We start from the raw sequence: 27,461 nt of genomic DNA on the forward strand, positions 1-27,461 counted from the left end.
CCCTCCGGGGGATAAGGCGAGCCGGCGTGCAGGGTCGGGGAGGCAGGCCACGGATGACCGACGGACTGTTTATGTATCTTTCAGGATCTCACATCACGAGTCGGCGCATACTTCGATTAATCGATCCCCAATCATGAGCGGACATCCGTCGCAGCGGCGGCAGGCAAACGTCGGCTCCATACTACTGACACAGCAGGAAAATGAATCCATCTTCAACCACCTTGGCAGGAAATGCATCGTAAGTTGTTTTTTTTTTTTTTCCATTAAATTGTTGTGTGGTCGCTGGCTAAGAAAAAAAAAAAAAAAAAAAATCTAATACCGCTAACTTGTCCCGAAGATCGTTATTACAGCTTTATGTTGTTATTTCAGAGGTAACGTTTGAATTTAAGAGGGTTTTTGTTGTTGTTGTTGTTGTTTGTTTTGACAGCCCGGGGGCGACCAGGGGAGGGCAAAAGGGGGCGAGCGACGGGACGGGACGGGGAGTGGGGAGGGGGAGGAGGGGGGGTTAAACGTCCCGCTCGGGACGGCGACAATTGGGAAGTTTTGGTTTCAGCGACGAGGCCTCTGCTGTTTTAACTCGCCAGCTTGAAAACACCTGAAATCATCCAGCAAAAAAAAAAAAAAAAAAAAAATCCTTGACAGTCACCACCCATAACCGCCCCGAGCTCAACGAGGAGTGGACAGCCGGGGGTTGTCGGAGCTGCTCAAGCGGGGTTAGAGGGACGGTTGTTGGTTGTTGTTGTTGTTTTTTGTTTTGTTTTTTGCGCTGACGTTACATAACGTGTGCTGAACCCTGGTTGTTTTCGGGAAGCGGGTCCACCGAGAAGACTGAACGTGCCGACGAGTCCCAAAAATCAGACGGGGGCAGCCTGCTGGTCCCACCGGGACCGCAGGCAACATCACTAAAGTGCAATGTCACGACTCAATATGGTGTGACATAGTCTGATATTACGCAACACGTTTAGGATTTAGCTGACTCGTTTTTGTATTGCCCTCCTCGTGCACTTGGCGTCCCAGCCGCCCCCCCCCCCCCCCCCCCGTACCGGACAGATCACAAGAGACCGAAGTGAGACACGTGCGGCTGCTGCACCTTCGTTTCCCCCCCCACAAGCGTGGCTCGTTAGCACGGCGTGCTTTGGGTATTTGGACCTGATGATCTGACAAATCACCCTTCCTCATTGGCTGGCGCATCAGAATAACCCTCATCCGTTTCAACAGATATCAAGAATAGAAAAAGACTGTGGAGCACCAGATCAATACACGTTTGCTTGCTCGAGAGTCTGAAACACGTGCTGTGGTTTCCCCCCTCCCCTCCTCCTCCTCCTCCTCCTCCTCCTCCCCAGCAGCCTGCATGTAGGTAATGTTTGATGGGTTTTTACACCCTGATTACAATCATCTTATTAAATGAAACGGAGTCAATAGACTTAATGTAATGTAATGCTCGGATGGGGCGTCCCGCGGACAGCAGAGGTAGGCCGGTTGTGAGGCTTTGTTTCACTTAACTAATGATGTGGTCCATAAACTCTGCACACAGCCACTGTATCTCGAAGGCAATTGCTTTTAGTGTGAGGTTGGGTGATGGTGCACTCAGCTGTGAGGTTGTTGTTTTTTTAATTTTTTTTAAAATCAGTTCATTTCCTCAACAAGGAAAGAAGAAGATGTGGATAAAAGCGGGGTGGCTGTGTTGCTCAGGTTTTGTCTGGTTTAGTAAATTGTGTAATCCCCCACCTCCACGCCCATAATGTTGGAGAGGTGTTCAACACCAAATGTCACTCCAGTGATGTGAGCTGGAAAGAATGTCACCTCTTCACCTGCCATTGATCATCTATTACAGATAAGACTTGTGTTAAAGTTTTCCGATTAAATCAAGTTGAATGTTTATTTTATTTTTTTTGAGTTTTCTCTACAGGTATGAGAGGTGGTTCGTTTAACACACAAGTGGGACTAAAACATGAAGCCTGCTCTCGGGTTACTTCCCCATAGTAATCATTCTTCCCGTCTTTGTGGTTGTGAAGGTGGTGCGCTCGCCAGCCGCTGAAACGTCTCTTCCCCTTTGTGCCCGTCGAGCTGCTCGGCTCACTGCTCTCGGTATCTGAGGTGCCTGCACACATGTTTGCTTTGGAAAAGCCACAGCTTCCTGTCCCGTGACACGGTACACGTCGAGCCTGCGTGAGGTCATGCGCTGGGATGTCCCGCCTTCTTCCTCCCGTACGTGAACACACAGGTTTCTAAGGTGTGACACCCACAGCTATGTAACCTGTTCGAAATCCTGCGGCAGCGTTCCTCTGGCGTTTCTTGTGTCACGCAGCATGTGACGGAGACGTGGACTCGGGAACATTCCTCTCGGTCCTACGCTCTGGCGTGTTTTGTGCTCGTCTTTTCATGCAGAGTGAGACTGGGAGAGACAAAATGTGTGTGTGTGTGTGTGTGTGTGTGAGGGAGGGAGACTGGCTGAAGAGACAGACATTGTGTGTCTCCCCCCACCAATCTAATTAGGATGCCCACCAGTGATGTTGTGGCTGACTGAATGATTGCAGCTTGCGTAACGTACTTGTTATGCAGAAAATGTAGGAATCACAGAGTCACCTTTATTTTGTCTCTCCTTCCCGTCGTCTTTCGAAGATGGGCAGCCCCCCACCTGCTGGATCTACCCCGGCTGTAAAAGGCCTGTTTGTATACGAGTGGGTTCTTGGAAAGTAGCGCAGCTTTTCTCCAGTTTGTTTGCGTTTCGTTTGGGGGGAGATTTTGACAGCGTTTTTTTTTTTGCACAGCATTGCTTCGGGAGTTTCCAGGGAATAGTTGCCCTCATAACATGGAAGTAAAATTGTCCATGCAACTTCATTTTAAATCCTGTGGTTATCTTTGCTGCCTGAGACTTGGACAGTGGCCCCAAAAGACTTTAAATTCTCTTAAAAGTTATGGATATGAATAGATTTCAATCTATGAGCATTTCAAATCTACAAAGGAATGTCTGACGTGTGGCCAGTAGCTCTGTTTTTCAAGAGAAATGTGTGTATTAATTAACAATATGTAGTCACATATAGATATGTATATAGTCAGTAGATTCTGTCCCCTGAAAGTCGATGGTTGACACCACTCAGTCGACTGACATTCTTCGAGTTGAGCAGTCTTTTTTTTTTTTTTTTTTTGTACACTGACGTTGAGCTGGGCGGCTGCGACTCGCAAGGTTGGCGTCCACATGTCGCGGCGTCCTCGGGCCAACGGTTTCTGGAGTTGAGGATTCGGCGCCGTGTGGCAGGTGAGGACCGGGAGACCCCACACCGGCCGGGAGCGCAGAGGTGGAGGTGTTGAGGGAGACGGGGAGCGAGGCCCAGACAGGAGGCCACACCGGTCCCTGTAGGCCGAGGCCTCCGCCGGCAGGCGCGGGCGGAGGAGATGGGAGGAGCGACACATTCAACGCGAGAGACACTCGGCAATCCGCCGCAAAAGGGGAGCGTGCTGCGGATTGTCTGATGGCACGATCACGTACATGGAAAAAAAAAAGGAGAATAAACAGTCGAGTCTTTCCGTTGAACAGACGCATCCGACCGTTTACGGCCTTAAACTGATTGCCGGTAACAGACCTTTACTTAAAATAGCTTGAGAATTACACATATTTCATCCTGCACGGTAAAATCCTGCTGTCAAGCACAGAGACAAAGAGAAACCAACATGTACATACACGGTGGCTTTACTCATTGGCTTTACTCATTGGTATTCCTTGTGCTGTTTTCACCATCAGCACTGATGGTCTGACTTGGCAGAAAGTGGAAGGGGTCCAATTCACACTGTGTGTGTGTGTGTGTGTGTGTGTGTGTGTGTGTGTGTGTGTGTGTGTGTGTGTGTGTGTGTGTGTGTGTGTGTGTGTGTGAGAAAGCGAGAGCGCACAGACTGCCTGATCAGCAGTCCTGTCCAACAGGAAGTCCCGTGGTCGGCCTCCTCTGGTGATTTGTGCTGGAGAAGTGCAACACGACTCCTCTTTTCCTCCACCTCTCCCGTTTTTGAATTTTCTCTCCTTCCTTTCCTCTTTGTCATCTCCCTTTACCTCTTTCATGTGTCGTCAGTTTCCTTTTTCTTCATTCGTATTTCTTGTGCTTCTTTATTCCGCACCAGAATATTTTCTATTTCTTACTTCGCCCACTTATTTCGTCTCCCTCCCGCTTCCTTTCACTGACTTCCTCTCCCGGTGATCTTGTGAAGAGGTGTAACGGTGCCGAATTTGTGCCAAGGTGGAAAAGCTCGGCCGAATGGTGGCGAGGTGACATTCAAATTGAAACGTCAGCCATAGTTTCATCCTGTAAAAAGCAAAACAGACACAACTGAGCGGCGGCATCTCGATGTCGTGTGTCTTTAGCTGCATTCGGAATCACATACTTTGTCTTTTCTTTTCTCTTTCTAAGTATGTGCTGTTGCATGCAGCCTGCATACAGTTGGGACATACTGCTCCATCACAAAAATGCACCTTGAACTTTCACCCTCTTGGAAGAAAAAGAAAAAAGATGTGATTTGTAACGAGGACGCTTCCTTTTTTTTTTACCTCTTCTTCTTCTTCTTCTTCTTCTTCTTCCTCCTCCTTCCTCCTCCTTCCTCCTCTTCCTCCTCCTTTTGCCAATTGCAGCCGGGTGGAGCATTCGAGCCACCAACTCTCTCAGCATCTCAGTCAATGCGACGTATCATCCGCTGTGCAGAGGATCGTGGGTCAGAAGTAGCATGCCGGCCTACAGACTGCAACAGACGACCGGATGTAGTCGGACATCCTGGTATTTTTGGCAGCCTGCATTTCACATACTATGTATTGGGACATACTAAATATGTTTCTGGCATACTAAATAGTATGGCAGTATGGGTGTTGGAACACAGTTTGTTAACTGATAAGAGCAAAACTGCCGTCTTTAGGGCTCAGTGGTGTCCACCATTCTAATCTGTGCTTAATATCTCACACCTGTTACTTTCAAGGGAATTGAGAATATGTTTCATAATTACCACACTTTCTTTTTTTTTTCTGTCCCCCGCTCCGGTGTCCTTTGAGTTTATAGTGCAGCACCTCCTGTTCTCTCCTTCTCCGAGTGAACCATAAAACAATGTGACTGCAGACTTTGTGCCGGACAAGCAGTTGCGTCATCGTCGCAGCTCGGGTCAGCACAGATGTGGAAACTGAGCGTGTTTTGAGAACAAGCGGGTTGTGGGAGGGAGCGAGCGAGCGTATTTGTCGGACCTTGATGGCACCATTGACCGAGCTCCACTTCCTGCGGCCTTTTCACCCTGTCAGGAACGATCAGAGCGCCGCGGGGCCTCGCAGCCCGGACACCATCACAGGAAATGCATCATTGAGATTCATATTATTCTTTTGATCGTGGCTATTTCAGACCAAAATCCCCCAAAACATCAAGAGCTGTAATGCTGCCAAGAGACTTGATGTTTATAGCACATGCATCGCTGAAAGACTCTCTGAGGACATATTTTAATGTCTGTGATTGCTGTAATGGATTTGTTTGTTTTTTCTGTCATTTCAGGCCGTGCTGCGCGTTGTTTAATGTTAGTTACGCAGCGTGGCCTTGCAGCAGTTCCCTTGAAGCACCAAAGCTGAACTCGGCTTCCTATGCGCAGAGCTGCTGTGCGTGAAGGCAGTGAGTCATCAGGTCGTCTTCATCGCAGCGAGGAGACGTCTGACTGTCTCAGTAGAAGCTCCAGCTCGTGTTTTGGATCAACCATTACTGAGAAGTCTTATTTAGTTAGTCGTGCTTATGAAACGGCAATGACTGGCACAACTTTTCAAAGCCTTTTCTGCCAGACGAAAATAAATTGTAAACTTCTTCTGCTTGCAAGTAAAACCAAACCTTAAAAATTCCTCCTTTTTTTTTTTTTTTTTTTTTTTTGATACGGTTTTCTTCTGCCTTCCCATACATCCAGTCTGCAGCAGTGGCTGTTCATCTTAACATCAAAACAGCCCTAATGACCTCAGAAGAAGTGTTTAACAGCAGCCCACGGCTTCTTCACAGTGAGACACAGTCGAGTGGAGTTTTACGACCGAAGGACTGAACTTTACCTTCATTTCTACGCAGCGTCGCGATTTCAGTTTTGGTTTCTTGGTCAAACTACCTCACCGAAGAAGTACCAGCTTACGAAGTCTTGCGCTGCCTTCAAATGGGGTCGTGTTTACCATGTTCCTGAGAGGAGTCCATATGAAGGTCCCCCTCATTTGGTATTCACCTTTCTGAAAGCTCTGACTTTACGACTTGTGACGTGTCTGCTGAGGTTTTCAGAAATAGTGGCAAGTCGTTGTCGTCGTATTTTGCTTTCCTGCGTAACGTAATAATACATCAGAGGAAAATGCTGACGTTCCCAACGACCTCATCTTCTCCCTCCGTCTTCACTGCCTTCGCAGGATTTGCTGCATTGTGTTTCCTGTCTCGCGAAATTGTTAACCTGTGTGGTGCTGGCGCCGCTCACGTTGCGGACCGTATACACGACTTCTCATGTTGTAACCGTGAGCTGCAGCAGCGCAACCAGATATTCAGGAAATGTTCATGGTGGAGTCAAACACAAGCCTAGAGGCTGCTGAAAGTTGTGTGCAGTATTTGGTGATATTTAAAGCAAGCTCTGGTTGTTCTTAGTAACAATATTAGGACTAGGGACTAAAGTTATTGATGTAACTGACCTCTGACGGCCGGCGTAAAAACGCAAGATCAAAAGAGACCAAAGTGTAAAAGCAGAAAAAAAAAAAAACAACGACCCAGCAAATCCTCTTTATATTTCTGCATCTGAACGCCTCCCTTAAATGAAACCTTACACACTACCAACACTCTAAATTACAAAGATCAATGGCGTGGGTCTGTATGTTGTGTTCAGGTGGTGCACCGCTTCCTGGAACTTTAAACTTCTTGGAACTTTAAAGCAGCAGCAGGCATTTCCCTCTGTGACGCGCTGCCTTTCATGTGTGTGTGTTGATGGCTGTGAATCTGGACACACACACACACACACACACACACACACACACACACACACACACACACACACACACACACACACACACACACACACACACACACACCCGTGTCAGAAAACCTCTGCAGCAGCCTGTAAAAACCGTGGGGGTCTAATCTGGTCTTATGATCACGTCCCTGTGTGCGCTCCGGGTGTGTTTATAGTGTGTGTTTGTGCATAGCATTATGCAGTTTCATCTCAAACTGACAGATGTTAACTGACGGTGTAATTAACAGGGATGATGTGGGAAGTTTATGTGCTCTGTTTTCCTTGAGCTTTTAGTGCTTTGATGGTGGTACGCCGGTAAGCAGCGTGGTCGATGCGGCTCTGGAGGAGGGCTGAGATGTCTCTTATACTTAACTGGACCACGTGTAGTCGTCAAGGCAGGCGTGCGGGTTCAACTTTAATATAAATCGAATCCTTCGGGGATTTTAAACTTCAGGAGATGCTCGCAGTGTTTTTAACAGGGTAAACCCACCTCCCGTCTTTGCATCCACAGTCAGAGGAGCTTTGCATCTTTTGTGACTGATCGTGTATTTTTCTGTCACTTACAGACACCAGATTGTGTTTTTTCTAAAGGGAAACAACATGTAAACAATCAGTGTCGCTTCATGTCAGTGATTTATTTCATAGCTTTGATTCGGTGAAGAAGTCTTGATGTTCTCTCAAAGCATCTACGCTTTCCTGTAAATTAAATGTTTTTGAGGGGTTTTAGTTTTTAGTACATGTAGCGTCCTGGTCGGTTTGCTTTTTCAGATGTAGTTTTAAAAATTATTTGTATTCGTGAATTTTGATGACTAGACTCGGTCAGTTTAGTCAGCAAACATGTAAACTGCCATTTTTGGGTGATTCCCCAGATTGTCATTGAGATTCAGCTCAGGAAAGCCGATGATCGTCGTAATCATTCTCGTTCTGAAACTTGTTTTGCGCTCAGTGTCGACATGCTTTTCTTACACGTGCCACAAAACTGTGATCTGATTGACTCCAGCTTTTTCCCTGTTCATGCATTTCTCTCGGTGGGAGCTCCTTGAGAGCACACAACACGTTGCTGCAGCCACCGTGTGTCGTTGTAGGAATGTTGTGAGGTACATGATGAGTCCAGCTTTTGGAAAACAGGCAAATTTCTGTGTTCGATCAAATAAATCCAGTTTTGCTAGATGTGCAAAGCACTATATGATTAAGAGCAGTACACCCACGTTTTGTCAGTCAAATCTGATTTTTCTTTTGGATACGACGATTTGCTCCTTTTTGTTTTTATACCTGGGGAATAAAAAGACAAGAGATTTGATTTGCTCACGACAGCAATGAAGGGAGAAAAGCCTGACTCGACAGCTGAGTGTGAGAGTGTAGTGGGGTCACCACGCGTGTGGGGAAAACATGCATGTTGTAAAAGAAACGGTTGCAAAACTCTCCGAACAGGAAAAAGCAAAATCGGTTTATTTTGAGGAGCTGTTGTTCACTGCAGTCTCTGTAGAACAACTTTTTCCATCATTGATGCCTCCGCTTATGGTGGAGCTGTAGGAGCGAGTGGGATCGGATGAGGGCTGATGTTGTATCTGACTGTTGACTCCTAGAAGTGAGGTGGTGAGGATCAGACTGCAGTCGCAGCAGGAGGAAAGCTTAAGAGAGTGGAGGAGCTGAGCGAGAAAATAAAATGGACTCCTTCGACTTGAAGAATCTCAGTCGACTGAGTGGTCTCTACAAAATGATTCGACTTTTAGATGTCTTTTATCGCAAATATAGTTTTCCTTTGACACAATGGTGGCTGCCATCGGCTGCTATTTGGGGTTCACTGGTGATCAAACTGCCAGGCATCGGATGAGTCGCAATCCCTCCTCCTAAACACTGAAGACGCATAGAATACCAAACTAGAAACAACCCATCGGCACTTCTCTGACCGCTTTTTTTTTCAATTTTATTTCTTAGCTTTGACGCTGAATTCTTTAAGATTAGCAGAGTCTCCGTCCAGCGTCTGTCTCGAACATTTAATCTCACAGATCTAGAGTTTTGCAAACATGGGCTTTAGCTAATAAACTACCTCGCAATAAAAGCCGTTACTCGGCTTTAGTAGCTTTATAGGAAAAAAGCTCCTTATATCCTTTTCTATAAAATGTGATTTTATAGAATCCCCCTATAGATTTTTTTTTCCCCCCCCCCACACTCTTTTCCCTTGAGGGGGAGAATCACTACATGGCTGAAAAAGAAACGCTGCCTACGTATCATACATTAAGCTCCACAGGATTTTGACTCTTGTGCTCTCCCTCCTTCCCCTCCAGACGTTGTCTTCAGCAGTGGTCCAGGTGTTCACATCAGACAGGAACTCCAGCTGGATCAAGAGATGCTGCGGGGTGGCCTGTCTGGTCAAAGACAACCCACAACGGTCCTACTACATCAGGGTCCTTGACATCAAGGTCGGTGCATCGAAGCCAAGAAGCAATCCTGCACATCGATGATGAGTGTTCAGTGGTTTTACCTCTTTAATGAACAGCACTTGGGCAGATTGTATTCACCATAGTGAGAGTCGGTTTACCACCATTCAGCATTCATAAAGACCTTCTACTGTATTTTTAGAACCACACACCTGTTAGTCTGTTTTTACTACCTGTATATTAAAATATCTTTTGTTCATTGGAGAGCCTTTCTGTTTCTCCACAGGACGGTAAGGTGTTGTTCGAACAGGAGCTGTACAACAACTTCAGCGTCTACCTCTCCAGACCGTACTTCATCACATTTGCTGGAGATGTGAGTCGGTTCTTTTCTTTTCTACTTCTCTTTTTTTTTTTTACTGCTGTTCATCTGTTATTCCACGTCAGCACCCACGTTCGGTCACAGAGAAGCACTTTGAAACGTGCGTCCATTTGTTGTCGATTTGCATCCGTTTATGAAATAGCAGCCGTCTGCGCATTTCATACAATCAAGGTGTTTACGCCGAGACGCCTCGTTGAAAAGGTCCCTGATTTAGACCTAATATTTAAATGGAAACCGTGAAGGTTTGTTGAAAACATTCGTAGCTGCTGCTTAAAGTTTTGTTTTCTTAATGACTTCTCTGTGTTGAGCCATTTCAGACCAAAAGTCTATAACAAGATACTTTGAAACTTGCAACAACTCATAATTCACCAGTGAGCAGCTGTCTGAAACCTGCCAGTTTACAACAATGCAACTCAAGAGGGCGTAACATCTTTACAGCAACGACTCTCTGGACTTCTGCATTAACTGCACGCTTTTCAGGCTGTTTCACAGCTGGATACATTTTGTAGCGTCTTAAAAACACGCAGGAGGACCGTGATAGAGAGTTAATGGCAACAGTAGCATTTTTAGAAGTGATGAAACGGCAAAAAAAAAAAAAAAAAAGCACCACAGACTACTGAGGGGGGCTGATACAAATTGATGCTGTTAACTTGAGACAGGAGATCTGCCCCAGAATTTCTTTCGGCAAACTGCCATGAGAAGCATGCGTGAGCCAGCCACCAGATTTGCCCACAAAACCTCAGCATCTGTTGTCTCCATGTAAAACAACAGCACCAGAATTCCCCCCATCTGTGTTTTAATTAAAGCTTTTCATGTGATAAAAGCTCTTTATTTGTGGAGCAAACATCTTGCTGGCTGGTACGGTGGCTCCGCCTCCAGCAGACCACGAGGTATGTGGGACTGCAGATTGTAGTGATACTGTTCGCGCTTCATGGAAATAAGTCTGGAAATTCAGTCAGGAAAAGTAGGTAAGGTAAGTTAGTTGACCTTTGACAACAAGTAACAAATGTGTCTGAATTCATTTTTACACTTCTCTGTTTTGTATGTGCGTTGACAGACATGCCAGGTGGGTCTGAACTTTGCCAATGAGGAGGAGACCAAGCGTTTCCGTGGTAACGTGGCGGAGCTGATGGGGAGGAGACAGAGGAAAACCGGTACCAACTTACTGCTGCTACTGACTCCCCTCCAAACCTCACTACTGATCTAACTCTCTGAAAACAAAATGACACGATTAGCAAATTTGTATCTTGTGTTCAAAACAATCCCAACTTTTTAAAAGCCTTTTTTGATCTGCAGTTTATAAAAGAATTGTTTTGGGGCTTGAAATGACGTGATTGGTGGAAGCACAAAATTAAAAAGAAAATCTAAACATGTCATTTTCGAAAGCGTTCTAGTACACAGAACCGGGCAAAAACATCTAAATTTCAATGCATGAGCTTAGTGAACCCATGGGCACTAAAATGATCCATTCATCATGCGTTGAAAATGGTTGAGGATTTTTTTTTTTTTTTTTTTTTGCCTGGATCTGTTCACTGCATCATCTTTTGCCTCTTGCCTCTCCTGATCTACAATCTTTTCAGTTTCCAGAGCTGTTGGTAACACAGCGGTGTTTTCACACCTGTCAGTCTGATAACTTGCTTTAGCGTCGGCCATTCAGGTATATCATCAGATTCCTGTCTTACTATGACATACAACAAGTCACATGAAAGAAACAAATCGTAAATATTCAAAGATAGAAACCTTCTATAATTGGAGAGCGAGAAAACCTTTCAAATACTTTCATAGGAACTGAATTTGTCCTGCGTTTCCTCACAACCGTGATTTGATTTGATTTTTTTTATTTTTAGCAAAAACCTACTATAAGTGCTGCATCATCACAACAGTGCAGCCAGGCTTTTGAAAATGATGCAGACTGACCCAAGGGGGGCGCTACAGTGTCAGGTTAAAATGGGAAAAACAAATTCATGTTTTGAGCTCAATATTTCCATGGTTGTCTTTTTAATGACCTGAACATGGTGATATAAGCAAGATGACATTTTTAAACCATTTTACCCATGATATATTTTTATGAATAATTTTTTTTTTTTAAAGTACATAAATAGTGCACACATATGTTTTCTTTTTCATTTAATAGTGTGTGCTCAGCCTTTCTGCTGTTTTCCTCCAACTCCAGCAACAATTAGACTTTACTCCTGCATAAAGTAAAAGAAGCAATCAGTCTTTATCTGAGGAAATGTGTCCATATGATCCCAGAATGAGCGTTAAATTGGAAACGCGTTGTTTATCCACAGATTCCTTCTTAAAAGTATTATCTGACATTTTATGGTCACGTGCTTGATTGAGACCGTCCGTCTTCCTTCTTCCTCTCCTGCGAGTCACTTCCTGCACTGTCGAATGGATCGTTCTCTTTCATCTCTTCCCCCTCTGCCCTCTGCGCTGGATGCCTCATCTTAACTACAAGGCTTCTTCTGTCTGATCCTCAACCACTGGGAAACCCAAGCCATTAGTATTTTGAAGTGTGTGTGTGTGTGTGTGTGTGTGTGTGTGTGTGTGTGTGTGTGTGTGTGTGTGTGTGTGTGTGTGTGTGTGTGTGTGTGTGTGTGTGTGTGTGTGTGTGTGTGTGTGTCTCCCTCCCTCCCTCTCTCTCTCTCTGTCTGAGAGTGTGATTGACGTCTCCTGAACACATTAACTGAACACTTTGCTTGGCAGTTTTTACCTCATTAACTCTCCGCTCTGCAGCAAATGCACAATCCCACCGAATCCTGCTCTTAAAATACAAACACAGCTCTCCCTTCTCTCTCTGACGCTCTCACACTCATCCGCCTCTTCTCAACTCAACTCGCTGCTCAGCTCAGGATTGTAATGATGTAATTTGTCTGTGTTCACAGAGAAGAGACGCGACCCTCCAAATGGTACGTTTTCCACTGTTTCCTTCAGAAATAATCAGAGAAGTGTCACAACTGTGTCTGATGGTGTTGGTCAATACAGCTGGAGTCTCAGGATCCTTTCAGAGACGATTTTTTTTTTTTCCTCCCATTGTGGCCTATATATATACCAATAATTTATATTGTAGAAAACACCAACAATATGTTATTCCGAAGAGAAAAGTGAACCCCTAAAAGCCTGATGTAAGAAATAAAGACTAAGCTAGTTACAGTTGTTACCAAATAAATCAACAGCTGTCAACATCGTTGTTTATTTACATAGTTGATTTAAGACATTAGCTGTGTCCCAATTCCATACTTCATACCAGCTTAGAGCACATTTGAGCGTGCTCTGTGCACGCATTAGAGAAAATAAAGTGTTCTCTAAACAGCCAGTCTGCACGCTCAAAACTAGAGCCCGGCCGATGCTGTATTTATGAGGCTGATACAGATATTTTTTATTCGATATTGATCGAAATGTGGTTATTTTTGGTGTTCGGCAGGGTATTTTTTCCAAATTATTGAAAAATGTTATTGCCTAAAGTGACATCATTTTATTAAAACAGTCAGTTTCACTGGGAATGTAATAATTATAAATAAATAAAAATACAAATGTTTTCAACAATTTCTAAATTAGCTGAAACATCTTTTTCTGCATTATGTTCTGTAATGAACAACTTGTAAGCAGATACCGATATCTGTGCTGAGCCCTTATCAACCCAGTCAGGCTCTACTAAAACATTGTTTTTAGTTTGGACACTGTCGTCCCACGATGTAACGCACAAACAATACAGAGGAAATGCTTATGGTTGGAAAAATTCATTATGAAACAGCTCTGGGAACATTTAGAAAAAACAAGTCTTGTGATATTTCCTGTTAGTTTGAAGAGGTCGACGTGTGTTGTGGATGCAAAATGGATAAAAAAAATTTTTTTTTTTAAAAACCTGCATATTGACAAGTAGTATGTTGTACATTGGATTGTATAGTATGGAACTGGGACTTGGCTACTTACTTTACTTTTACTGTGAATATACATCATTATTTTTCTGTTAGTAGACACAAACAAATGCCTACACATACTTCCTACATTTCAATGAAGGCGGGGCGGAGAACCTCGAAGAAATAACTGCCGCAGTCAGTGTTGGAAAGAAATGTCAAACTCATGACGCCATTACTCTGTGTTTACACAGTCTAACATGATACGATGTGTCCTGTAGTGGAGTCTCGCCATGCGTGGCGTCATCCTGCCGCTCGGGACGGTCGGATCACCAAACAGATGGAATACATTTGCTGACGTCTACACATTTATAATGTGGACACACAGTCTAGTTGGAGACAGCAGAGGCGGGAGATGAACCAGCTCTGGACTGACAGGCAGCGTGATTTGACCCAGCTGGCTCTAATATATATCTGTGTGTGTGTGTGTGTGTGTGTGTGTGTGTGTGTGTGCGTGTGCGTGTGTGTGTGTGTGTGTGTGTGTGTGTGTGTGTGTGTGTGCGTGTGCAGCCATTCCGAGATCGTAACTAAACAAATTACACATTTAAACATGTGTCCGATGCTCATCTCCAGAGCAGCTTAATGCTGTTGGGCATGTGGAGCTTGTGCTCTGATGCCATATACGATCATACATGATGTGCCCAATCCACCATGTATTTCATTTTGGACCAGCGGATGACTTGTTGATGACGCGCTGGTATACGCTCGTGTTCAAAATGTCGCACGTGCCGTCGTATATCGGAATGTTTCTATCTCGGATTTGTCCTGCGCGGTTTCAAGTGTCTGAAAAAGTGCGCGTCGGTGTGCAAATCGGTCAATGTCCCACAGGAGTATCTCCTCTCCGTCTCCGTCTCCGTCTGTCCTGTTCTCATTTCCCCATCCTGGTTCCGTTCCTGTCGTTTCTGGTCTGGTTCTCGCTTTCCGCCCAACTCCGCCCGCACCTTTCCTGTCCAGCTCATCAGTTATCCTCATCTGCCCTCTCCCCTCCGCTCTTCTTTTCATCTGTCCTTTCTCCTCTCTCTCTCTCTCTCTCTCTCTCTCTCCATCGCCCTGCCTTTACCGCTCCTTCCTTCACCCCACCCCTTCATCATGTTGTAGAAACCCCAGAGATTAATGTGGGATTATGCCATGGATGGGTTTTAATGCTTACGTAAAAATCCTGCTCTAAATCCAGAATAATTTGCCGGGATTAGATCCATTTGTGTGTTTTTTTTCCGGAAGGAGGGAGGTCGGTCGGGGCTGATGTGGGTGGAGAAATGATCGCAGCAGGCCAATCTCGAGCATTATAATCTGACAGTAGGGAATAGAAGAGGATGGATAAGGTTTGGCTGGCTCTTTTCTGCCTCTCCAGCTCAGCCAGTGTGCATGGCAGCTCTCCCAGATGTCTGATGAGGATATTAGTTCATTAAATGAAGATGCAATTCCTTCACAAGTCTGTGGTTTGAGATCTCGAAGGACCATCTCGGCTTTCAGGTTTCCTGAGAAGACTGGAATCCCCTCCGAAACAAGACAACAAGTGGATCATCTTTCCCTGTTGGGGTTGAGAACCCCCGTCCATGTCTTCTCCACCATAATTTCTTCCGCATATCTGCGTCCTTTTATCTTGAGTGAGAAAGAAGACCTCAGACCCGTTTGGTTTGCTGCCGTCTCTCCCTCCGTATCTCTGATGCCCAGCCGTCTTCTACGATGATGTTCTGCACCACCTTCCTGTCCGCTCCCTCTGACGATCTCAACAGCGATGGTGGCGGAGGAGGAGCGACCGTGGGAGGCGGACGTTTGGGCCCCGGTAGCTGTCTGTCCTCCTTACACTGCCTGGTCCTCCCTCAGGACGAACTGTACCCGTCCCTCGCCGACCCCGCTGCTCGGCTCTCCGTTTGCGGCGAGAGGCGGACTTCCGGCTTGGGCGGCAAAATGTTTCTCGACGTGGGCATGAGTCCCTGCGGGGCGAGAGACGGCAGGTGTATTTGGGACAAGGTGAGGAGGCGGCGCAGTCGGTCAGCCTCGCCTTCGCCCAGCAAAACTCCAAAAAGTCCCTGTAGCGAGAGTGTTAGAGGTACGTGCTCCAGCTGAGGTGCTGTTGTGCCAATGAAACAAGACAAATTAGGCTTTTTAAAAGTTCTATTTAAAAGCTGTTGAACACGATGCACAAATGTCGAAGCTGGAGGTAAATACTGGAGCGGTTGTTGTGGTGATGGTGGACATTTCTCATTGTTGGTTGAACTTCAGTGTTGTTCGGCGGCGTGTTGTTCCGTGCAGATACTCGGTGTGGATTGCTTGTTTGCAAGTTATACTACCATTTGCTCTTATGGGATATGTTGGTAAGCCTGCATTGCTCATTTTCGTAGTCTGTAAAGAAAAAGAAGTCTTCCTATTCCTTTCACTGACACATAAACACGAAGATGTTCTCCTTTTAAAATGGACTTTAATGTGCGTTTGTCCCTCAGAGATCTTGTGGCATTTAACAGTGTCTATTTAATGTTTTTAGTTTGATAACTTGTTATTTCTCCCTATGGAGCCAGGTTCAGGGTTAAGTAAATAAAAGCATATTTATTGACGGTTTGGATGATTGACTGTGAGATGCGTCATCTGCCAAAGTGAGAACACAGATTAGTGAAAGACAGTAGGTCACCGAACTGTCGGAACAAGTTGTACAACAGATTTACAAACCTCTAGATCTCAGAGAGTCTTCGGTAATAATGTTATTCAGTATCAGTTTTCAGTCTGAACCAGTGCTGTGATGTCGTTTGAATAACCTGACCGACAGTCTGTAATAGTCATTATATAATGGATTACATAATTTACAGGACGTTGTTGGCCCTTAAGGTTCCCCTGCTTGGATTTCCATATGGAGCCACAGTCATTTAAGATGTTTTATGACTTGTTAAACTCTTTCATAACGTGTTTTTCCTTCAAATATAAAGAAGGTAAAGGCATTAAGTGTTTAAAAATACTTCTTTAAAAAAAAAAAAAAACACCTCATAGCTCATTTGGTTTCAATAAAACTGTCCTCTATGTGTTGTTACATAAGCTGTAACGGCAGTACTGTCTCCCTTTGTTTTTCAGGACCAACGCTGCCCATGGCCACCGTCGACATCAAGAACCCAGAGATCAACAGTGTTCACCGTTACCATAACAACTCCCAGGTGAACAACATTGTGCACTCCTCCTTCCCCAAGAGGGAGAAAAAGGCCAAAGGGAAGAAGAAGAGGTTGACCAAGGCAGACATCGGCACGCCGAGCAACTTCCAGTGAGTCATCACATCCACTAGCAGGGTCCAGTTGGTTTCCGGTGACGGAGAAACACTGATCTTATGTCTGATATGTGGGGGTTTTTTTTCTGTCCAACTTCAATTCAGACGAACAGATTTTCCACAATTTTAAAAATGTTTTAATTTATTTTTTGCAGACCACTTTGTATGAATTTAATACATAACATATCAAACTCGCAAAACTCATTTTGATATTTGATATGCTATACTGTGTTTCATTAACACGCATCACTTTTACAATCGGTGCAGCCGCAACAAACAACATTTATTCCAATGCACATATCAAATCCTGCAAAGTGTTAATGGCATTTATACCATAGGTGGCGCTACAGAAGCTTAACAAGTCGTAAAAATCGGTGGTCAGAATCACATTTGGACCAGCAAGTTCTTGTGTATTGCTGGTTATTTACAAAAATATCCAGATGTGGTAGCGGATTGCTCCTTGATAAACATTTTACATTTTGAAAATAACACATTTATCTTGGAGCCTTTGAGGATGAGCTCGTAGACTTTCTGGCAGTGTTTTCTATTTGAACTGGTTTTCCACACACACAACAGGATCAGCTTGCTGAATGTATTTTAATGCTGTAGTGCAGAATTTCTACAAATAAACGAACATCCATTACACTCGAGCCCTTGTCAAACGCTGTCAGATATATGGAGCGGCTGTGGATCAGATGGTTGATGTCTGGGTCCTCCTGCCCACATGCTGAAGTGTCCTTGGGGGAGGCACCGAACCCCAAGTTGCTCCCGATGGCATTGGTGTGTGAGTGGGTGGGTGGATGGGAGGCAAACTGTTAAGCGCTTTGAGACCGCTAAGGTGATAAAGCACTATAAAAGTGCAAAACATACACCATATATCTCTGTATTTCAAAGTATGAAGAGTTTTTAAATCTGGTGTCTGGGGAGACATTCCTGCGCTGGCCAGATGAAAGCAAACTGAGCATGCTCTGTGGGAAGATCATGAGCGACAGAGGCTTCTTGACTTTCCAAATGTTATCAGACCAGATTGATCAAATTCTGATCGCGAAAGAAGTCTTTTAACGGGTGTTGTGACGTAATTTTACGTCTGCAGCAGTAGCCACAGAGCAAGCCCCAGCAAAGCCTGTGACGTAAGCGTGTGTTGACGGTGTTTTTGTAATAACTCTCACAGGCAGAAGGGGGAGACAAAAAGCTCCACACTGCAGGTTTAAGCAGAATAAAACGGAATGGTTCATCTTTGTGATTGAAGGTCTCAACGTTTCTTATAGAAATATGACATATTGGTCCACAGTCAGGCTTGAGGAGCTGGTGAACTCCTATCCTATGGAGTATGTGAAAGATGAATAAAATAGAAAGATGTCGGTTGCAGCTCATATCCCGTCGGGTCACCTACTGCAGATTACCGATGTGCCGTCAGGGTTAGAAACACGCGTTTTCCTTTGTTTTGCCGTAAACAGCTGATTGAGCCTCTTCTATGCGTCTCTCTGCTCTTTGTGTAAATACAAGTGTGCGCTGTACGTCTTCTCCTCTTTAACACATCATACGTCACATCACGTCTCTTTTGCTTCTCTCACAGGCACATTGGACACGTAGGATGGGATCCCAACACAGGCTTCGATGTAAGCAACATGCACGTCACCGGATGTTTCTGGGTTGTTTTGCTTTTTGTCTGTGTGTGTCTGCACATGCCGGAGTGTATGACCTCTAAACATTCTCAAAACTCGGCCAGTAGTTTCTCCTCTTCTCAGTCTCTATTGCACACAGATTAAAAAAAAAAAAAAAAAAATCAATATCGGCTCCAAAATATTAAGCCGATCCGCTGGGGCCAAGTCATCAGCAGTGTTACACAAGGAGATTTCGAGAGGGAAGAGAATCAACCCGCATCTGCATAATCCATGGACTCATTCCCCCCCAAAAAAAGCCTCATCAGTAATTCTGCGTGATGGCTATGAGATCATACAGGTCAGAGGACTAACCTCTGTCTGTAAATGAAAAGATGAGGTTCCGATGATTTGGGTTTCATAAGTTAATGCATTCAAGGATTTAGATTGATTCAAACGGGTGACGTCAAACAAAGCTTGCTCACCTCTAAAAATCCGCGGGCTTTAAAAACTGAGGCACGAACGAGTGGATTGACAAAAGAGAAGCCGATATATTTTATCATCTTAACTGCTCCATCCTTCCATCCTTCCACTTATAGATAAAGTCAAGACCACTTATTCTGAAAGTAAAGAACTTTAAATATCTTTTTGCATAACTTTTAAAGGGATAATCCCTCTTTTTTTTTTTTTTTTGTTCATGTCATGTTACTCTGGATTTAAACAGAAGACCGTAGCAATAAGTGTGAACATCAGGATCTTCAGATTCACTTCTATGTGACGCAGGTGCACCATCATATCACCCAGACACGGAAATTATGGCCATAAATAAAGATGGAGTGTATTATTTGCGGCTTTCGGCTTCATCTCTTCACCGTCTCTCCTGGCAATAAAACACAATAGGAGGAACAGAAACGGCTGAAGAGGAAATTCTTGTAACAAAATAGTGATGAAATTGCTGTAACTTGTACCCAGACCACCAGGTGGCAGAGGAGAGGCTGATATTCTGATCTCATTTGGAGATTTTTTTTTTTTTAGAGGGTTTATTAGAAGTGTCTCCACAAAGCAACATGTAATGTGACAGAAAGTTCAGCTCTTGATTGAATCGGATGAACACGTTTTCTCAGTGCCGATGTCAAACTGGCTCATCCTGCTTTTTCAAACGTGTCTCTAATCCAAACAGAAGCAAACTGAACATGTCAGTTGCTCTGTTACCGAGCCGCAGAGCTCATAAATACAGATTAAAAGACGGAGAATCACATCACAAATAAAGCAAGTGATTGAAGAAATGTGCCCGTACGTGAGAGATCATCTGGGAAATCACCCTGTTGTTGCCAGTATGTTTCAGTTACTGTGATCAGGAGGCTGACGTGGTTCCATCTGGTGAAGTTGACGACTAAACAGTCATGCAATTACAATTTAGGAAAACTAATATATTCTTTTTCCTTCAGTAATTTACTTATTATCTTAAACCCACCTCTGTTGATCACTTGTGATTGCTGACAATGAACCCAAGTCTTTCACAAGAAATTCTCCCCATCAAGAAGATCCTGCTCAGCTGCAAAGATTCATCGATCAACAGAAAATTCATTTGCAACTTTTGTGATAATCCGTTGGTTGTTCAAATCCATTTTCAAGCACAGTACTATGTTTGATCAGACAAAATAGGACATTTCATAGCATTCATTTGGGATTTTAATTGCTGCTTCATGGCTCCAATATTTAAAAATTTACAAAATAATAGGCAATAATAGTCCGAAATAAGTTATTGTTAATTACAGCCCTAATTCACAGTAATGGAATACATTCAGTTTTTAATCGATTTTTAGTAGAGCCTGGATGTTACTGGAGTTTTTGGGGTCGATAGTGATATTAGGACGTAAGAAAAAAAATCTGTATCCGTTTATAGAGCGAAATGTGGTTACCAAACCACGATGACAGAGATATATAATGGAGGCAGGATATTTTTACAGTTTAATGATAAATTAATTGTGTCCAATATGACATGAGTGCACTGAAACAGTCGACTTCACTGGGAATGCAATGGTGACTATAAATTCCAAAAACAAAACAGTTTCATTTACCCGTAGCATCTTTTTCTGCACGAAAGTCCCGAATTAGTTTACCTCCGTGTTAACCTGTATGTACAGTGTAGGTGCGGGTACAACATCTAACGTCTCCCTCTGTGGCGTCTCCTCAGTTGAATAACTTGGACCCCGAGCTGAAGAACCTGTTCGACCTGTGTGGCATCTCTGAGGCTCAGCTGAAGGACAAGGAGACCTCGAAGGTCATCTACGACTTCATCGAGAAGAAAGGAGGCGTGGAGGCTGTCAAGAATGAGCTCCGGAGACAAGGTGAGGCAGCAACACAGCAGGGGGCGCAGACTGCGGTCGCTGTTTACGGATTTACTCTATTAAAGGGGAATTAAACGGACTCTTTTCTTTGGACAAAAATTTGAATTTGGAGAGGGAAATTGTCCCTCGTTAAGGTGCTATAAGCATAATAAATATGAAACTGATCTGTTCATTGTGTGTGTATTTGTGCAGGACGCTAGCCATGTGACAACATGTTTACTGGCTTGATAAGTCAGTTAGAGACAGTCTAACCAGTGTGGTGGTTTTATCCCCAGGTCCGCCCAGGTGGAGCGGTAGGTTCCTGTGCATGACCCGCTGTGACAGCTTACGACTGCGCATGTAGACTCGTGCTGTGAATTCAGCCTGCGTGAGGCCTTTGCAGTTACTTCAGTGACGTGTTTGCCGTTTTGCTCTTCAGCTGGATGTGCTGTCATGACCTGACTCTGAGCCAGCTGGAGACACACCAGGCTGTTCTGATATGTCGGACAGATTTCCTTCATTTCAACGGAGTTGTTGCCGTGTTGATTCTTCTTCGAATACTTTTTTTTGCTCTCTAACTTCTGTCCTACACTAATGTGACGCTGAGCCACACCTGTAAACTTTAAACCCTTTGCATGTGAATTGAAACCTTCGTCAGCAGGACTTGGTCGTCATAGAAGCAGGTCGGAACGAGCTTTTGACATTTGAAAACTGGAAGTGAAAAGCATGTTTTTAAATGAATCCCAGGTTCTGACAAATTCGAAAGGGGTTCGATTTTTGAAGGGCTGTCAACAAATACAAGATTTTCTTAACAAAATTAACACCAGCTGCAGACAACGAATGTATAAAAAAAAGATGGAAGGCATGACGGCTCCCCTAAAGTGAACATCTAAATCGCCCCCCCCCTGGTGGCAGGCGTTAGTATAGGTCATGAACCCGCACTGTTCATGCTAGCGGATGGGACATGAGCCAAACCAACAACAAAAAAAACACAAAAAAAAATCAAAGGACGCCTCAAATAAATTTGTGCCAAATCTGGTTTTCTGATACGTTTTGTTATAATTAGCTATTTGATGCTACAACAAGAGCGCGACAGCTGCTCTGAGTGACGTAGCGTCGGAGGCGGGTGCGTACAGGTCGACCTGTACGTCACCGGCACGAGTTGGCAGCGCCTGCTTCCGAGATTTATCCTCAGTTTTGGACAGTGGGAGGAAGTAGACAGCGCGTCATCCATCTTTATATACAGTCGATGGTGAAATCCAAGGAGGCTGCCCCCCTGTGGCTTAACTTTATGATTGCATGGCTGTGCACAAGCAAGAAGCCGACGAGCATTTTGTACCGAGAAATCTTTTATCATCCAGATGTTCCAGCTGTCGCTGAACGAAAGTAATGTGTGGACAATAAAAAGTGAAAAATGTATGAAATTATTTCTGGATGTTGTTTTAAAGTTGTAGTGTAAAAAAAAAAAAAAAAAAATGATGCTTGAGTATGATAAAAAAAAAAAAAAAAGTTTCTTCAATAACTTTTAAGTTTTTCTTTTGCTTCTCTCGCTTCAGCTCCTCCACCACCTCCATCCAGAGGCGGCCCTCCTCCCCCTCCCCCACACCACAGCTCAGCACCCCCGCCCCCTCCCCCCGCCCGGGGGCGAGGCGCCCCGCCGCCTCCCCCCCCCTCCAGAGCTCCCGTCTCTGCGCCCCCGCCCCCGCCCCCGTCCCGGCCGGGCATGTCCGCCCCACCGCCTCCCCCACCCAGCCGAGGCTCCCTCCCGCCTCCCCCTCCGCCGGCCCACGCCTCAATCCCCGCCGCGCCTCCCCCGCCGCCTCCCCCGCTCTCCTCCTCTTCATCCAGCACCGGCGCGCCTCCCCCTCCGCCGCCTCCCCCGCCGCCGCCCGGCCCTCCGCCCCCAGCTCCTCCGCTCCCCGTGGAGGCTAACGGAGGGGACAGCAGCCTGTCCTCAACCGGGACCAAGTCGGCGCTGCTGAATCAGATCCGAGAAGGGACCCAGCTGAAGAAGGTGGAGCAGAAAGAGCGGCCGGTGTCCAAACCCGGCAGAGACGCACTTCTGGACCAAATCCGACAAGGAATCCAACTTAAACCTGTAAGTATTCCTTCATCACACACCACACGTGTCCATCATCTGTCGTCCCCCCCTCCCCTCCCCGTGTTTGAACTCTGCTGCTCACGCTTCGTCTCCACAGAGGGAGGATGCGACCGAATCAACACCTGCGGCATCGGCGCCCTCGGCAGGCATCGTCGGGGCACTGATGGAGGTGATGCAGAAAAGGAGCAAAGCTATTCACTCTTCAGGTACATACAAACAGTCATCATCTCCTCCACTACCTGTAATATAATGCAACATAACATCATAGAGCATATTATTGATATTAACTTTGTCTCCTGTTTAATGTCGTGTTTAGTAGAAATCCACAGGTATTTTTAAACAGTCGTAAAACATACTTACCATTAAACTTATTTCACTTTATTTGACGTACTTCTGTTACAGCCATTTAGAGTTTGTTCACAGCAGCCAACAATAAAATGCAGCGTGACCTCTGAAGAGGGTTAAACCTGGTTCCACTTTTGCCATTGTGCTGTGAAGCATCATCCAGCAAGGCGGTGCAGCAAACACATGTAATCAGATTACATTTCTGTCTCATTATTACAAACTTATTGTGCAGTGATTTGGTGACTGAAAAGCCTGTAAGCTCAAAGATCGTATTTTATTGTCTCACTTTCCCACGAAGCGACCACATTGAGCTGCTTTACTTTTAAGGCCGGTCGGTTTTGAGTCTGTAACGGAGTTCCCACATTCGCGCATTTCAGATCCATATGAAATCAAAGCCAAATGCAGAAATGAAATCAGATGCCCTGTAATAATTAGACAAAAGCCAAAGACAGTCAAACTGCTGTGGAAACTGAAATGTTAATACAAGCGAAACCGGCTTTTATCATTGACAGGCCGGAGGCAGCCGTGAGAGAAATCTTTCGGTTCATTTGATTGGATCTTGGGGAGTGATGAGCACTCTTCAAACTTAAAAAAATAAATAAAATAAAAATGCAGCAGTTGCTCGACTCCAGCTGCAGGCACTCAGACGCTGCGTCACTCATCGTTTGTCAGATAACACTTTAAATACATTTGCAAACTACACTTTCACCACTTCCTCATCAGTCTCGAACATCCTCGTGATTGACTCTTTTTTTTTTTTTTTTTTTTTTTTTTTTAACTTTTTGTCTCAGAAATGATTCACATTGAACTTTTTTCTTTCCTGCATTGAAGCAATAAGATAATGATAATAGAACAATAGAAAAGCAGTAAAATAGCAGTAAAAATATAAATATAAAATGCACAGTATATACAGTACAGTATATATCTATATATATATATTATATACAAGGTGGAAAGAGAATGTTAAAAATATAGGACGGTGTCGGGAAAATGCTCTCGTTTGGATCATTTTTAGGGTTGTAACGCTTCACAAAACTCAAGAGTTTTGTATGAATCTGTTTTGGAGTCAGTCATTTTTGGATGGAGCCGAGAAAACAATAAAATAGTTTGAAAAAAAATAAAATACAAATATTCATTCAAATTTGCCACATTTCTAAGTGTAACGGTTCGGTCACTTAAATGCCGCATGCTGATATTTAAAAAAAAAAAAAACAACAACAACACTGTTTCGTCTCAATTATAGAAAAAATGAAATGAAAACGTGTCCATTGAGACAACAACATATTCACAATGTATTTATTTTTAACCATTAAATCCCGCAGTGCAGTTTCAGCTTTAAAAATTGCCCAAAGTGAAGCTGTCCTTCTCTTTTCTTGTTTGAAAAAAAAAAAAAAAAAAAAAAAACTTTATTTGAAATTGCCAGCGGACAGAAGTGACCGGAGAGGGGGGGGGGTGTCTCGAGGTGTTCACGTTCAGCGTGACTCTACTCGGCAGCCGCTGAATTCAGTTGCAAATTCTTGTACATAAGTACATAAACAGACTTACTGGTGGTAATTGTTTGGCTCAGTATGGAACCCAGGAAATCTCATACCAAACGATTCCTTCATGCGTTAACATAACTTAAAACTCTTTCAGCTAACTTTGCTCGCGTTTCTTCTTTTCCACAGATGAGGACGATGATGATGAAGACGACGAGGACTTTGAGGACGATGACGAGTGGGAAGACTAGCAGTTCTTCTCTCCTCCCCGACCCCCGGACGATCGTGACACAAAAAAAAAAATACGTTCTCGTCTTTCTCAACCGAAATCTTTAATTTCAAAACGATAAATGTAAATGTTCTAGCAATTTGCTGTATATTTTTGTTGCCTTTATGCTTTTTTTTTTTTTTTTTTTTTTGTACTAATCTGTGCAATACCTCATTTAATCTGTAAATGTTTTGTCATTCTTCATTTTAGGTTGTTGTTTCTTTATCTGCGTCGCGTTCGTCCGTACTCTGTTGGCTGACATCTCTGTCTCTCTATAGCAAAATGTCTCATCTCTTATTTTAACTTTCTTTTTTTGTTGTTGTTGTTGTTGTTGCTTTTTTTTTTTCCCATCACTGTGTATCTCTGTCTTCTCCTCCCACGTCTCAAACTCTGCTCATCACCTCCATCTGTAACTCAGCCATCATTCGTATCCGCCGCGTCCCGTCACACATGTTCCCTCCCCGCCGCTCTCCCGTGTTCCCAGATTAACGTGCGATTTTAAGTGTCTTCAAATTTAATAGTTGAATGTTTCTTTTTTTCTTTGTTTTTTTTTTTTTTTTTTTTTTTCGGTCAGTGATTTGAAGGGAGGGCTTACAAGACAACAAGAGGAGTTGCCACAAATCTTTTGATTAATCGTGTCATCGTTAGGAGTTGGGTGGGGGGTGGGGGGGGAGAATTACTATTTTCATACCTTTTTGCTCTGTAGTTTATTTTTACGTATTCAAATGATCCTAGTTTAGCGCTCATATTTTCTTAAAACGAAGAAGAAAATGCTCTTTTTGGAATATTATAGCTTCATTTGCTGTGGACTGTAAATTTGCTCCAGAGTTTGAGTCTTTGTTATATTTTTGCACAGATTTGAAAGAGGAGACTCGCTGCATGCGTACAGGACATTTTCAGATCGTAATGGAACGTGCATATGCTTTAATTCCACGAGACAGACTACACTTGGACGTCAGGCGTTTTGTAACCGTTAACACACCGCGTTACAAACAGTGCACAAATGGAGGTAGCCCCACAGTGTTGTGGCTGGCTATCTGTTGTGAATTTTTTTTTTTTTTTTTTTGTCACTGTAACACTACAGATTCAGTTGAATTTATGCTTTTCTTTTCCTTTTTTTTTTTTTTTTTTTTTACAGTAACAAGCAGAGTGTTAATAAATGCCTGTTTGTTGGAGTCAGGTAATTCATCATGTAAAGCTTGAGGAATAAAGACATTTTAGTTTTACACACCTGATACGCGAAGTTACTGTACAGAAACAGCAGGGCTGAAGCAGCGCCCTTCCCGTTGTAGACATTAAAAGCTGATGGGGAGAAACATTATTTTCATCATTGCATCCTTCTGACAAGTATAAATATTTTCTTGGCCAACGTGTGAATCACGAGGTGCAACATAACAATCACTTTTACGTTAAGAACTCAAGACGGCGGTTAATTATTTCCTGCAAAGACCAAATGATCACGTTGACATATTTGATCCGTCAAATATTTCCCGGTAATGTATTTATTTAACACGAAGGACAACACTTTTAAATGCAAATATTGTTACATCAATTAGGAAATTGAATTAAAAATGTGCGTCGTCAGTAGTGAAAGATAACTGCAATGGCATAACTTGTCCAAATTTGGTCGACTCAACCAGTTTAGTTTAAAAAGGAGTAAAAAGATAAAGAAAGAAATCCTATTTGCAGCTATTATGTTAAGCAGTAAAAAAAAAAAAAAAAAAAATAGCAGCCTCATTTACGGACTTACTAATCAACGGGAGTCTTTTTAAAAGCGAGAAGATGTAACTTTTGACAGCAGATGCAACTCACTTTAGGAAAGTGTTTAAATGCTCAAATCTGCTAAAAAACAACAACAACACAACAACCATGGAGAAGGATTCCTGTTTGTCATGAAGTGATATCCGTCTTAAGTTTGCTTACAGATTCCACTTCCGCTGAAGTTGTCAGAGGCGACTAGTTATGTGAAGGTTGTTGTCACGTGGAGCTTCTAAGACGAGAAGATCAAACTGGACCCAAGACGGACAGCAGTGAACTGAAACAAGTAAGAGCGGGTTTTTTTGTTGTTGTTGTTGTTGTTGTTGCATTTTTACATGTAAGAGGAAGTATGTCGTTATTTCTTCTTTTAAAAGGTGCACAGTCTTGTTTTGAACCTTTTGTCCCGAAGCACCGCGGACCCGCTGACTGGGTTTTGACCTCGCAAGGGTTTCTCTGCAGCGGCTCGACGGTAAAATGAAATTGGTAGCTTTTCAAACTTCGCGTGTGCTTCTCTTGTTGGCTTAAATTTGTTGAAATCCTGAATTGGCTTTATAAATAAAGACTTTTTTTTTTTTTTTCTTCCATCGTCGAGCTACGTGTTAGCAGCGCTCCGGTCCCGGGAGGCTCGTTTGAGCACGTTCGGCCTTGAAGAAGAAACGAAACCGAAACTCGGCGCGA

At 43.9% G+C, this 27,461-nt stretch overlaps 1 protein-coding gene across 4 annotated transcripts; it reads left to right on the plus strand.

Moving 5' to 3' along the window:
* LOC138621747 (actin nucleation-promoting factor WASL-like) lies at positions 1-27,091 on the plus strand. Of its 4 annotated transcripts, XM_069700006.1 has the most exons (11): positions 1-238; positions 9,261-9,395; positions 9,640-9,726; positions 10,790-10,886; positions 12,621-12,644; positions 16,716-16,899; positions 18,479-18,521; positions 20,701-20,854; positions 22,390-22,931; positions 23,032-23,140; positions 24,947-27,091. In XM_069700006.1, exons 1-11 carry the CDS (start codon positions 134-136, stop codon positions 25,006-25,008), a joined length of 1,542 nt encoding a protein of 513 aa, XP_069556107.1. In that variant the 5' UTR covers positions 1-133; the 3' UTR covers positions 25,009-27,091. The 4 variants fall into 4 exon arrangements, with proteins under 4 accessions (XP_069556107.1, XP_069556108.1, XP_069556109.1 ...); XM_069700007.1 differs by lacking the exon at positions 12,621-12,644; XM_069700008.1 differs by lacking the exons at positions 1-238; positions 9,261-9,395; positions 9,640-9,726; positions 10,790-10,886; positions 12,621-12,644 and adding exons at positions 12,665-14,100; positions 14,163-15,705.
* Positions 27,092-27,461: the final 370 nt, after the last annotated feature.

The sequence above is a fragment of the Brachyistius frenatus genome, unplaced genomic scaffold (assembly GCF_029030835.1).
Source record: "Brachyistius frenatus isolate BFR_SWC_R1_liver_20210118 unplaced genomic scaffold, ASM2903083v1 Contig_32, whole genome shotgun sequence".
Classification (NCBI taxonomy): domain Eukaryota; kingdom Metazoa; phylum Chordata; class Actinopteri; family Embiotocidae; genus Brachyistius; species Brachyistius frenatus.

Excerpts from the sequence above, each read along its gene's own strand:
- LOC138621747 (XM_069700006.1), top strand. The coding sequence starts at position 134 with ATGAGCGGACATCCGTCGCAGCGGCGGCAGGCAAACGTCGGCTCCATA. Across the intron at positions 9,396-9,639 it reads TCAGGGTCCTTGACATCAAG|GACGGTAAGGTGTTGTTCGA; the intron begins GTCGGTGCATCG and ends GTTTCTCCACAG. Across the intron at positions 9,727-10,789 it reads TCATCACATTTGCTGGAGAT|ACATGCCAGGTGGGTCTGAA; the intron begins GTGAGTCGGTTC and ends GTGCGTTGACAG.